Below are 12923 nucleotides of genomic sequence, written 5' to 3' on the forward strand. Positions count from 1 at the left end.
GAGGATGCTTATTAGAAAACAGGATTTGCGGTGGACACTGTATCTCAGCGCAAAATCATCTGAAGTCAAAAAATCAGAGCAAAATATTTTTAATAGATGTTTTTCTGGACCCCAACGTTTTTATTTAACTTAAAAATTTTTTTATGAAATTTTTGTGGCTGTTTGAAGTAAAAACTACGATTTTTCACGAAAAAATCCGCCATTTTTCACCTGTAAAATCTCCCCAAAGTAAAAAAAAAAGAAAAAAGAAAAACGTTGGGGTCTAGTATTTTATACGTAGAAAACATGTTCCAAATTTGAAAAGAATCGGATAAGTAGTTTTCAAATGACGATGTCCACGGACTTTAAAAATGTTGTAATTTGTAAAATATCTGTATGAATGTTATAGAATCTTATTTTACAGACAAATCCTGGATCATGGCAGCCCAGTCCGTTGGAGAGTGTGTTGGTTCAAAATACATTTGCAGGGTGGATTCAATTTTTGAGGTCGAATATTGTGCTGCCTGCAATTGTCTTAGCCAAGCAATGGTACCTAGCTACAATAACGCTATCTTGAGATTTCTTGGCAAGACCATTTTGTTGCGACTTAGATCTCATTCGAACTTTGCAGTTATCCTGGGCGGTTGATCCGTGCGAAGTAAATATATAGCATTTGCATGAACCGCAACCGCAAAATTTCAAATCTATCCCTCGTGAGGGAGGAAAAGTTTGAGACAATTTCGGTAGCATTCAATAGAAGGTATAATATTTTGCTGCCTGCAGATGCATTAGCCAAGCAATGGTAGACCTTTTTACAATAAAGCCTTCCTAGTTTCATGGCTAATATTGCGACTGGTTACTTGAGAGATAATTTGCTATAATGCTGCGCGGTTGATCCATTTGAAGTAAGCTAATGCCAAGTGCATGAACCGCAACCGCAATTTTTTTGAATTTATTCCTGAAGAGGGTGGAATAAATTGAGACAACTTCTGTCTCCTTGTACGACGGTAGGAAGGACCTGGTACGACAATGAAGGAACATGAATGTGGAAAATAAATCATTAATTGTCTCAAAAGTACGTAATGGATTGATCTGTTTCCTGCATAATTTCATAACACAATATTAAAAATATAGTTCAATGATCGATCGACAGTTTTAAACCAACATGGAAGGCAATCCTATTGAACTAATGAAAATAGCTTCCTCAAGCCGTTGTCTTACGGTCCTCTACCCTACCTACTTATTTTTTTTCTTTTCTTTCCGTTTGGTTATAATGCACAAAATGGAGCAAATGGTGGGATGAATAAATTGAATGACAGAAATATCATGGAACTAGTTTAACATCTGTCTCGATTCAACCCAGTTTACGGTAATGTTTTTGTTGTTTTCATCTCTATCTAAACCATTGAGACAATCCACTGATATTGCTTCAAAAATTATTACAGATTAGCGCAAATGAACCCACACTTCTATTGTGTGTTAACGTATTATGGATCACTTATCATCGAATAAGAACTGGCACAATATAGCAATAATTACCTGTCACCAGCAGGAAGACCAATCCAGCCGCCAGATAAAACACATCCGCCGCCAATTGCAGGTAAAAGTGCACGAACTGACACTTGCGATAGTTCAGCTTCAGTCCGTTAGTTAGCGCCACCGACACCAGCAACGTGATAATGGTTACGATGAAGGGCCAGAACATGGTTTCCTGATAAGCCTCCTGGAAGACCTGGTGAGGCAGCAGCGGAAGCAAAAGCAGGTAGCCGAATGTGAGCCCGGCCGGGATGTAACCCAAGCCGGCTGTCAAAAGTGACAGATGTTTCATGGTGATGCCTCAGACACTGGACACCGCGAGTGGGATGTTACGATTTTATCGGCAGCGATCATACACCCTTCTAATTAAATTCCTATCGAACTTGGGGCTCGGGCTAAACTGCGAAATAAAAATTCGTTCAACCACATCACACTTAACACTTATACTTTGATCGATGAAAACGCATTCACGTTGAATAGTGGGCCATTCCAGCTGCGGCAGTTGTTTGTTGGGTCAAGGTTTGAGTCATACAAAACTGGCCTACGAATCAAACCAACGAAAAACAATCAAACTCTTGAGTTTTATCGCCAGTGCTCGACCAATTCCTTATCAGTGGCGAACGAAATCAATCTGATGTTGATGATCTGAATTTTTTTTTTTTTTTTTTTTTTGTTTCGATTATAATCGTTTTACCATCTTTATGGCATTCGCGATTTTATCAACGTTACAGTTGGCGGATCGTTATTGAAAAACTTATCCGGTACAACTGTGTTCGATGTTTACTCTTGGGCTCGAACTCGTGGACATCGGCTCAGGAGACAACAGACTTGCCAACTGAGCTATATCACAAGCCCATTGATGATCTGAAGCAATTGATGGCTTGAAATGGCTATAATTTCTGCAGATTGTTAGTCAAGGAAAGGGTTATCTGTTTTGGCGCAAAAATGAGTCAAATTCCAGAAGTGATTCATGTGTATAAAGTGAAAACATCATCAATGTTGTATTTTCAAAATACCTGTTTGGGGTAGGATGCAACACAATGCAAAGCCAAGGAATATTTATAGAAGGTAGTGTTAAGGCAGCCTGTTCTAGTATTGGTACAGGCTGTGACGTCACAATCACGAAAATTCTGTTAAAATACTAGAAAACTTGCCTTTTTCGTTGATAATTCGAAGAATCTGCAGAAAATTTTCCACTTTGGAAACATGTTATTCTAGAAGGATCCTTGCTTTTTAAGATAGGTACAAAAGAAGTTGGATTTTCGAGTGATTTTTCTTTAAAATAAACCATCAAAATTCGAAAAAAATGTGGATTTTCCCAACCCAACTTGCAAAACTTTAAAATAAGTTAAAAGTTTCATCTTACAATAAACTATTTAAAACCCAAATTTTTATACTAATCCACAATCTTTTATTGGCCTTTTTGGTAAACCGAGCTAAAAATCATTAATTTATGTTAAATGTTCTACTTGAAAATTGTATATATTAGGTAAATCGGTAGGATAAAATCATGACAATCAGTTAAACTCAATAACTACCAGCTAGATCTTTGTAAAGCTGAGTATTTCTTCATTTTTGCACGTTTTAGTTTAAAGATGACATTGCATTCATTAATAAAATAAGAAAAAAAAACATAATGTAATCTTCAAAGGAACACAAAATTTCATAGCATAATGAAATAGAGGCCTTAGAACACAATCAAAATGAAATTGGAATTCATTTTCGTTCTAAAATGTGTTTTTCTTTGACATTTCTGCCATTCCCATATTAATTTTAGATACAATCGTTTTTGTGACGTCACAGAAAAAAAATCAATATGGCTCTCGGCACTACCTTATTTAAATATTCCTTGATGCATTGACTTGTAATTTTTTTTTTCATTCGTTTCATCCGTCTAAACTTTCCATTTTTGTTTTAATTCCAACGAGGGATATTAAGTGAGAAGAATTTTTGAAATCATTTTTACTCCTAGAATATGCAGCACCGTCGTGTTCATGATCCTGTACGTTTGCTTCAATTTTGAGATGCTTAACTCTAATCCGCACTTGAGTGTCAATATGACAGTATTGGAAGTTTTGCGGTTTGTAACTTTATTCGGGTGCATTATGGACGCATCCTGATTGCCCAGGAAAAAAAAATCTCCCTACAATTAGTCCAAATATTTCGCGCATAATTCGACTACCGTATGTAGTTTATTTTACTGGTGGCCAGTTTTTCTATCTTGTAAAAATGAAGTCAGGCCTATTTATATGTCAACTTGCGAACCAGTCAGAAATTTTTGAATTTTTTATCACTTCCTCTATTCATATTTTCGGATTGAGTTTGAAAATACCTTTCACATTCCTCTCACTTCATGGTACGACACGACCGAACGACCATTCAGAAGCCACTAGAATGCCGCAGCAAAATATCACCACGCTAGGGGTACCTGCTAGTATAAATACCACCACCTATGTGAAAACTAATTCTGTTTGGGAAGAATGACCGTGCTGTTAAATTCCCGGAAAAAAAAACTCATTCATTCAGTTGTCGCACTCGCTTGAATAAACATCGCTCTACCCGAATAGCAAAAATCATGGTATTAATATAACAGAACTGTGATTTTCAATTTAACAATAAACTTCATCCTAATTTAAAGATCTTAATCAACCTTCTAAAATATTGAAACTACCTTGGTTTTTAGAGTAACTGCGAAATGTATCGTTATGTTTCACGTTGCCGAATATATCAGAAACATGGTATCACAGCGATTATCCTATGATTTTTGTTGTTACAGTGAACTTTATGGTAAAAAGACAATCCAATCCATTCGAATATTGGTAAGCTTTTGCTTTTTTAACCTCTTTCCAATTTTTCGTGTAATCGCTTCTTGGCCGGACAGGACCGGACGGTTTATTAAAATTTGTCGTGTATAGATTTTGGTTTACGCGCCATTAACCGGACAGATTAGTCGACAATTTTATATCAAGCAAAAATTCCTACGGTGAGTACTTTTTAAGATTTTATTTTGCCTTTTTTAAACTGTATTTTTGTTTCTTTTTTTTCTAGGAGCAAAAAGTCGGTCCAGCGTACGAGAATAGGACGTTCGGATGGAGTTGATTTCTCTGGTGAGTACTTTTGGTGTACGTATCAGAGTAGAAAACTCATCGGAAATGGTTTTTGTTTTCAGAAGCAGACGCAAATAGCAGTCGCTCAGGATTCAAACGTAGGCCGTGTAAAATGGATGAATTGGACCACATACACAAGTTTGGTACTGGAAGATATGCTGGAGCCGTCTCCGGGAGAAAGATTGAGGAGGAGGTCACCGAGGCGTCGGAACAAAGTGCCGATTGAAGAAAATGACACAGTGAGTGTATCACAGTATAATATAGAAAAATCAAAACCTAATAAATAGTTTGGAAGACAGTAAAATAGTTTCTTTTTTATTAGTTTCGGAAAGAAAATTTAAAAAAAAAATTATAGTTTCAACCATGGAATTTCGCGGTCACGAGGGTTTCTTAAAACTGTGAATAAACATTGATGTTCGTCATCGTTAGAACGATATGAATTCAACATAAAACGATGAATTTTACAGTTTCCTTGAGGAAAATTGGAAGCTGAAATAACCATTCACTTCATAGTTTTGCGATATGAAATGTATGGAAAAAAAAGTTTATTTTTTTATTGTTAAGTTGCTTAACAACCACCTTTTTTCATGGTAAATTCGGCTAAAACCATAAGTTACACTGTCGAAAAATACGAATTTCACAGTATATTCAAGGTTTCATGTACCATGATTCGCATAGTTTCAACTATATAATTCACTGTTTCGTGAAAATGAAATTCATGGTCTTTTCACAATGTTTTTTTCTATTCGGGTAGTTAAGTCTTGTTTTTTCATTGTTCTGGGAACACGACAAATTGGCGACGCGAATCTCGAAAGGTCCCGATCAGAAGATGACCGAAATGGATATTAAAAACGCTATCCTCCGGCTCACCATTATCCTGGCCAACCAGCAGCAGCAGACTGCAGTTGTCCTGCAGAACAACGCAGTTCCCCAGGCTGGGACCGAGAAAAAAATCGAGTCACTGTCGACAGGAATTCAAGAATTCCGGTTCGACTCAGACGGCAGAATTTTTTTCGACTCCTGGTTCGCTTGACACGAAAACGTCTTCAGGCAAGATGGACAACATTTGGACGACGCTGCCAAGGTCAGGCTGCTCCTCCGGAAAGTCGATACGCAGTTCCACGAACGGTATGTGAACAGCATTTTGCCGAGTCACCCCCGGGACTTTGACTTTGAAACAACAGTGACAAAGCTCAAGCGTCTCTTCGGTCGACAAAAATCACAGTTCAACGCACGGTACCAGTTGCTTGCAGTACAGGAAGGACGACGAAGGTGATTTCACCGCATACGCAGCTTCCATCAATAAAAACTGCGAGGCGTTTCAACTCAACCGGCTTACAGGTGACCAGTTTAAAGCTCTGCGTTTCGTATGTGGTTTACAGTCGCCACGGGACGCTGACATACGAACTCGGCTCATTAGTAAGCTCGAAGCCGAAGAAAGCGCCTCACTTACTGAAGGTTGCGAACTTACCCTGGACAAGCTGGTGGACGAGTGCCACAAGCTCGTCAACCTGAAACAGGACACACAAATGATTGAGAAGAAGGACCCCTCAATCAACGCTGTGTCTCTCCATCCCAAGCCTCCCGGGAAGAAGACGAAAAAGGTTCCAAAGACGCCTTGCTTACTCTGCGGGGACTTCCATTACGTCCGTGAGTGCCCCTTCCAGAATTCCACCTGCGGAAAATGCGAACTCAGGGGCCACAAGGAAGGTTACTGTGCATCAGTGGAACTCAGGAAAAAACCAACCGACGAGCATCATCCAAATATTCGGAAAGGGCGCAAGTTTGCTGATGTTTATCTGAACGGTGTCAACGTCAAGCTCCAACTGGACTGTGCTTCTGACGTCACCATCATCTCCACGCAAACTTGGAAAACCATCGGAAAGCCAACAATTAACCAGACGGACATCGGACCAGAGACGGGTCCACTTCGAACTTCCCTATGCTGAATGTTAGACACGTCAGTGCTGTATAACCAACATTCGTCGCTGCGGATCAAGTCAAGGCGAAAATTCAACAAAAGAACTCGGTCAAATGGATACCTGACAGAATCATCAAACTTAAAAATGGAGGGAAGTACACCGTACTCCTGGGCAACGGTCGACTAATCCGATCCCACGCCAATCAACTGAAGGCCTGGTTCATCGAAAAAGCAGCACCGGTTCCAACACCAAATCTTCCATTGTCGGTGTTGTTGGATGGTTTCGAACAGAATCCTTGATGAATTAAGACGATTGTTCCGAGTATGCTCCGCAGTACCTCTGCAATCACCTGAAGTTCCACCACCACGGACAACACCAACCCGAAATCGCTGTCTGCCCAAGCGATTGAGCTCATACGATCTTTCTTGAATAAGGAAGATGTGGTAGGACACGACCGAACGACCAATCAGAAGCCACTAGAATGCCGCATAATAATATAATAATAATAAGCAAAATATCATCACGCTAGGGGTACCTGCTAGTATAAATACCACCACCTATGTGGGGGTGAACACGAACATGGAATCAATCATCTTCACTTTTATTCCAATTTTAGGTTACTATTGGATCCTCTTGGACTGCTTAGCGATTTAACATGTGAATTTTGGTCGAATTAATCGACTTTAATCAGCTATTCCAGCTGTTTTTTAACCTTCCACTGGAACTATTCTGGATTTTTCTCGATTCTACCCAAAAGATTTTGTCAATGAATTTCAGTTTTGGACGCTATTTAAAAAACTACTTGACAGATTTTCACCAACTTTTGTACACGTACGCATTACATTACTAAATGGCTTAACTGAATATTTCATCAATTTCCATCCATGCATTTAAAAGTTATTCACACAACAAAGTGTTGCATTTTTTTCGAATACACTCCTCACTTCAGTTTTCTATTATTCAAAGTGTAAGAAAAAAAATCCGAAAAAACATACTTCGGGAAAAAGACTGTAGATCAGCTACGCAATCCCCAAAAAATTACCAGGGTCCAAAGAAGCTGAAATTAGATGATATATGTCATTTAGCACATTTTTACATCTTGCCTTTTTTTTAAATGATCTTGAAAATTTACCAGCTTCCAACAAACTCATTGGATTCATTGAAATTCGATAAGATTTTGAGAAACTGAAAATATCGGAATTTTGAGATTTGAAAGTGCGGGTGGATTTTTATGTGTGCTGGTTACTGTAATTTTGTTTTATTATTCTGATCAGGTTTCCATATAAGCTACAGGCCAGTCTAGATTTTACTCGTCTTCTATGACATAATTTATGCAATCCAAGCAGAATCAGTGGTGTCCTGAAAAACCTTGATTTTTATCTTCATGATGTTCTGATTTTTAACAAAACCATCTGGCTTCTCTGCCTGGTTAGTTTTCTTTATTCAACTACGAATTTTTTAAGTAAGTTATATCAAAACAAACAAGCCTAGAATACAATTTAAAATTTACCAATGTGTTTCGATGAAAAAAAAAATTTTTCAAGTGTTTTTTTATCTTGATTTTTACTGAACAATAATCAGAATCATATTCCAGGATCTAAGCTCAAAATCAAGATCTGGGAACCAATCCCTAGATCATGATTCAAGATCCAAGATCAGATCAATTCATAATCGGCTTCAGAATCCGAGATCAAGATCCGGTATCGTAATAACAAGATCGACAATCAGTGTCATGACCCAAAATTTATTATCAGTATCCGGTGTAAGATACTGATACCCAGAATAAGCATCATAATCCGCGATCAAAGTCCAAGATCAGCGTCCAGAATGTGATCCAACATTTCAAGATCCGGAACGATCCAGGATCTTTGAGAACGGAACGAGATCAGAATCGGGATCATGATTTTACGATTCTTACGAATCAGCAATCAGCAGCAGCAACATTAAAAATCTGCGCTTCCTAAACCTAAGCCAATTCCGCCTTTATCCACCGGAAGACCAAATCAAAACAAACAATCAGCAGCAGCCTTTAAAATCTGCGCTTTCTTTTTCCATCTTTTTCCAAGGGCCGAATCAGAAACAATTTTGTACGTAGCAGCAGCAGCCTTAAAAATCTGTGCTCCCTGTCTCTGTGCCAATCCGTCTTCCTACCGGAGGCAGGATCAAAAAAAAAATTTTCGTAGCAGCAGCCTTGACAATCTGCGCTCTCTGCCCTTATTCCACCAACCACGCCACAACAGGGAATTTGTTCAACCGAATAACTTGTTTATTATGAGAAATACATTTACAAACAAGGAGTTTCCTTAAAGTAATTCACAATCTCCTTAACTTTTTCGTTCAACAGATCTATTCTAACGTGCTCCTGATTACTATATTACTCTGGTACTTTTATGTTGAAGTTAAAAGCACTTATCAGCTCCGAAAAACTCTCTACAGCTTGTGTTTTTTTTTGGCCATGTCATGTTAGGATCACGTGTCTTGGAAATTGAACCCTATTTGAAAAATTAATCAACTTATGATACATAAGACACTTTTTTTCAGGAATGATGCTTGATGATAGCCACTACTCGCTGTGCTATGAAAATTTTTTAAATCACTTCAAACTGAGAAAATTTTCAAAATTTTAGAAGATGTAAACCTCAGGAATTATGCTACTAAAATTCTTTATGAATCTTGGAACATTGAATGTTACATGCTGTCTGTGTTGTCCCGGAAACTTTTTGTGTTTCTTAAGCTGACAGACTTTGAAAATACACTGGCTAAACTGTAACCCTTTCTGAAAATCTTATCAACTAGGATGCTTCTCGAAGTGGTGATCTATAAGTATTTTTATTGCTGGCCGTAAGCCGTTTTCACTTAGCAATAAAGATTCGACGTGAATGTGTTAACCACGTCATATTTTGTTGAAAAATGATCTCTAGTTGCAAGAACTATTTCCATTGACGAGTAATAGGTAGCCTTAATGAATTTTCAAAACTCAACCCAACAAACTGTAGGCATTCAACAATGAACACATTTCATCACACTTGCGGTTGGAATTTCTAGAGTTAATTTTCCACCCACTATAAAGTTCTAATAACTATCCTCTTCATCCACGTGGTGTGCCGGAATTCATTCGAATGTCTCACTTAAAAATTTACAAACTGCACACGCGTACGATTTAACAAAATTTACCGCACTAAAATCTTCCCGAAACTAGGGACCTATAGTCCAGGTAAGAATTAATTTAAAAAAACGCAGGGAAGTGGTTCCGGCCTCTGGTCAGAGGCACCCTTCCCAAATCATGACTTCCGATTAACTGACGCATCGGCCCCAATAGTCAGGAATCGAAAGGCCCATTTCGCAAGTGTCACCGATATCGGGCACCCTTATCAGTCTCGCCCGGCCGTCCAAGTCCATGCCAATAACGTTGTGTGACCACCTCGTCCTGTCTCCCTGCCGCAGGCGTCAATTTTCAAACCCTCCACTTTGTCCGTTCACTTTTATCAGTTTTACTGTTATCAATTTATTGATAGCCCCATAGGTATGGCAGAGATCGATCCAACAGCCATTTATCGATTGAGTAAAGTGGGGGCGATATAATGGCGAAAAAATACTCAACTGTATTTGACTAATCACCGTCGAGTATGATAAGGCCAGGCTACTCATTTCAGAATACCTTCGGCAAGTCTATCCAATGATAAACGCAGAGTTAAACAGCACACTCAAGCTTATAGAATTGATTGAGATTGATTTTAGAAAATATTGTGTACGCGTCTGTCTCAACTTTTGGAATTCGTTAACGTTGAAATAAATTTCTCAAACAGGTACCTCAAAAATATTTTCAAAATAAAATTGAAACAACAAATTTACACCCACAAAAAAGTTGAATGATTTTCCACGATGTCCTTAAATCTTCTAGATAAAAGCACCGACGTGATTTAGCGGAAAGGCTGGCGCGAGTCTGGTTTTCGTATGCCAGACGTACTAGGCTCGATTCCCGGTATCGGCTAGGAAAGTTTTGGATTCGAATCCCATAAATGAGCGACAGGTAAGATGTGTTTCCTCCTATAACTGACTTGATAACAAGAAAGTTTAATCAGTTTGGTCTAGAGTTAAACAGCATCCAGAGCCATTGATATCAGAAAAATATATAAAAAAAAAAAAAAAATTAGCTGATTACAATTAACCATCATTATTACTTACCAAAACGGTAACTCCAAAATAGATGAATATCCGATTAAATCCTCCTTGCTAACATGTTTCGCTGATGACAACTGACGCAACGGCTTCAACAAATTTCACAACAGCAAACAATAACGGACCTCAATTTCATTTTTTTTAATATGAAATTACCACCAAATGCTGGAGAAAAATGCACAAAGCGGATTTGAAATCATCCACTTAGACTTTAAGTTTAGTTACTACCGGGGCGTCCTTGATACACAGTGTTTACTACAAGATTCACGTAGAATCGATATGATGCATCGAAATCTTAGTTTACGTGATAAATCCCGTAGAAATAATTTCTAAATTCCTTTGCGTGAGTATATCTTTCTTGTTCCTCAACCGGTTCTTACAAAATTTATAGTTTTGGAAACTTTTGCATTTAAAGTCTGTTTCACATAGAATCTGGTCGCATCTTTTCATTTACTGCAGCGCCCCTAGTTGTCACATCGCGAATCTATCGACAGTGTTTTGATCCGGATGATTTGTTTACTTAGTGGTGAAAATTTCATCAAGATTGAAGCAGTCAGTCAAAAGTTATCGACGATGGAACGCGTAAGGCAAAAGAAAATTCTGCACACTCACGTAGAGAAACCGACGTGGTTAGGGGTAAAGATCGCGAAATTCCTGAAATATCCAAAATTGACTGTAAATTCGATGCTGCAACGTTACCGGGAGACCCTCACGGTGGACCGAGCAAAACAAACCAGGCGTAAAAGTGGAACATATGATCGGAAGCTGCGAGCAAAGGTAATTCGATCAGTTCACAATAATCCTGGAATCTCCTTGCGTGATTTGGCGAAAAAGTTCAAGACGAACCACATTACAGCTCGACGAATTTGTTTGCGAGAAGGTTTGCGGTCGTGTCATGCAAGCAAACACCCCAACAGGACGCTGAAGCAAAACCTGGCTGCCTAAACCAGGGCAAGGAAGTTGTACGAAAAAGTGTTGGCCAAGTACAACGGATGCATTTTGATGGACGACGAAACTTACGTCAAAATGGATTTTGAAAATACCCGGTTACAAATTTTACCTTGCGAAGCGCAAAGGGAATGTTGCGGGTAGATTCAAGTTTGTTTTCGCAAATAAATTTGCTCGTAAGTTGATGGTTTGGCAAGGGATCTGTAGTTGTGGGAAGAAGACTAAGATTTTCATCACTGGGGACACAATGAATGGAAATGTTTACAAAGAAGAATGTCTCCAGAAGAGGGTTTTGCCATTCATTCGGTCCCACAAAGGTCCGGTGAAGTTCTGGCCGGACCTGGCAAGCTGCTACTACAGCCGGAATGTCGTTAAGTGGTATAAGGAGAACAAGATCGATTTTGTTGAAAAAAGTATCAAACCAAACTGCCCGGATTTTTGTCCCATCGAGAAATATTGGGCAATAGTTAAGGGCAAACTGAAGAAATGTGGCAGAACCATGAAAAAACCCGCTCAAATGGAAAAGTGGTGGAACAAGATGCGAATGAGGTTCGCAGCAGTACTGTGTAGAAAATGATGGGTGGTATCACAAAAAAAGTTTGAAAATTCATCCGAAAAGCTGACGAATGATTTTTATGTATTTTTTTCCTTAAAGTCCAATAAAAACCCTACAAAATGACATTTTTACTTTTGTTGTACGTTATATCTTTGCGGAGAAATGACCAATTTTATTCAAAGGTCTACACTGATGACGTTCCTGAGCCAGATCCTTTACTGCCAGCTGCATTTTTATCAGTGGCTTGACCTAGACTACGCCACCACGAGCTACTTAATGTTGCCACTGTTACAGCACAGATGGGAGATATTCGACGGAAAGCTCGGAAATTCATCAAAAGAGCATACATTTTTTTCCTTAAGGCAAAGATATTCTGAAACTCTGAAAAACAAATTTGAACCAATTTTGTACGTTATTTCCTATACGGAGAAATTGTAAAAAATATGCGACCAAGTTCTAAATGGAACATAGCTGAATTTTTGTGCGTGACATAAGTTATTTGATTGAAGTTCAAAATAAATAATAAAATAAATCACGATAGCAAATAAAAACTTCAAAATCTCTAAATGTTTCGAACTCCAATTTGGATACACCTTATGATGATGTCTATCCAACAAACTATATCCATGCCTATTTTAACGCGTTTACAAACTCATGTACATTAGAATCCCGCGGGTTATTCATGCTTCGGCGTTG

The 12923-nt window shown here is 38.5% G+C and overlaps 2 protein-coding genes across 8 annotated transcripts in view; one reads left to right on the plus strand and one right to left on the minus strand.

Annotated features, from left to right (window-relative positions):
- LOC129756682 (uncharacterized) overlaps nt 1-9833 on the minus strand; it is a 28519-nt gene extending 18686 nt beyond the window's left edge. The window contains exons 1-2 of one of the 7 annotated variants that reach the window (XM_055753655.1): nt 9719-9833; nt 1519-1915 (exon numbers count right to left, since the gene is read on the minus strand). In XM_055753655.1, coding sequence (XP_055609630.1) covers nt 1519-1807 — 289 coding nt within the window. In that variant the 5' untranslated portion in view covers nt 1808-1915; nt 9719-9833. Of the gene's footprint in view, nt 1-1518; nt 1916-9607 lie in introns of all 7 variants that reach the window. The other 6 variants (XM_055753658.1, XM_055753633.1, XM_055753645.1 and 3 more) reach the window with 6 other exon arrangements.
- On the plus strand, nt 5461-6571 carry LOC129737555 (uncharacterized). Its single transcript, XM_055728718.1, has 3 exons — nt 5461-5609; nt 5673-5750; nt 5848-6571. The coding sequence occupies exons 1-3, from the start codon at nt 5461-5463 to the stop codon at nt 6569-6571; spliced, it is 951 nt and encodes a 316-aa protein (XP_055584693.1).
- Nucleotides 9834-12923: the final 3090 nt, after the last annotated feature.

The sequence above is a fragment of the Uranotaenia lowii genome, chromosome 1 (assembly GCF_029784155.1).
Source record: "Uranotaenia lowii strain MFRU-FL chromosome 1, ASM2978415v1, whole genome shotgun sequence".
NCBI lineage: Eukaryota > Metazoa > Arthropoda > Insecta > Diptera > Culicidae > Uranotaenia > Uranotaenia lowii.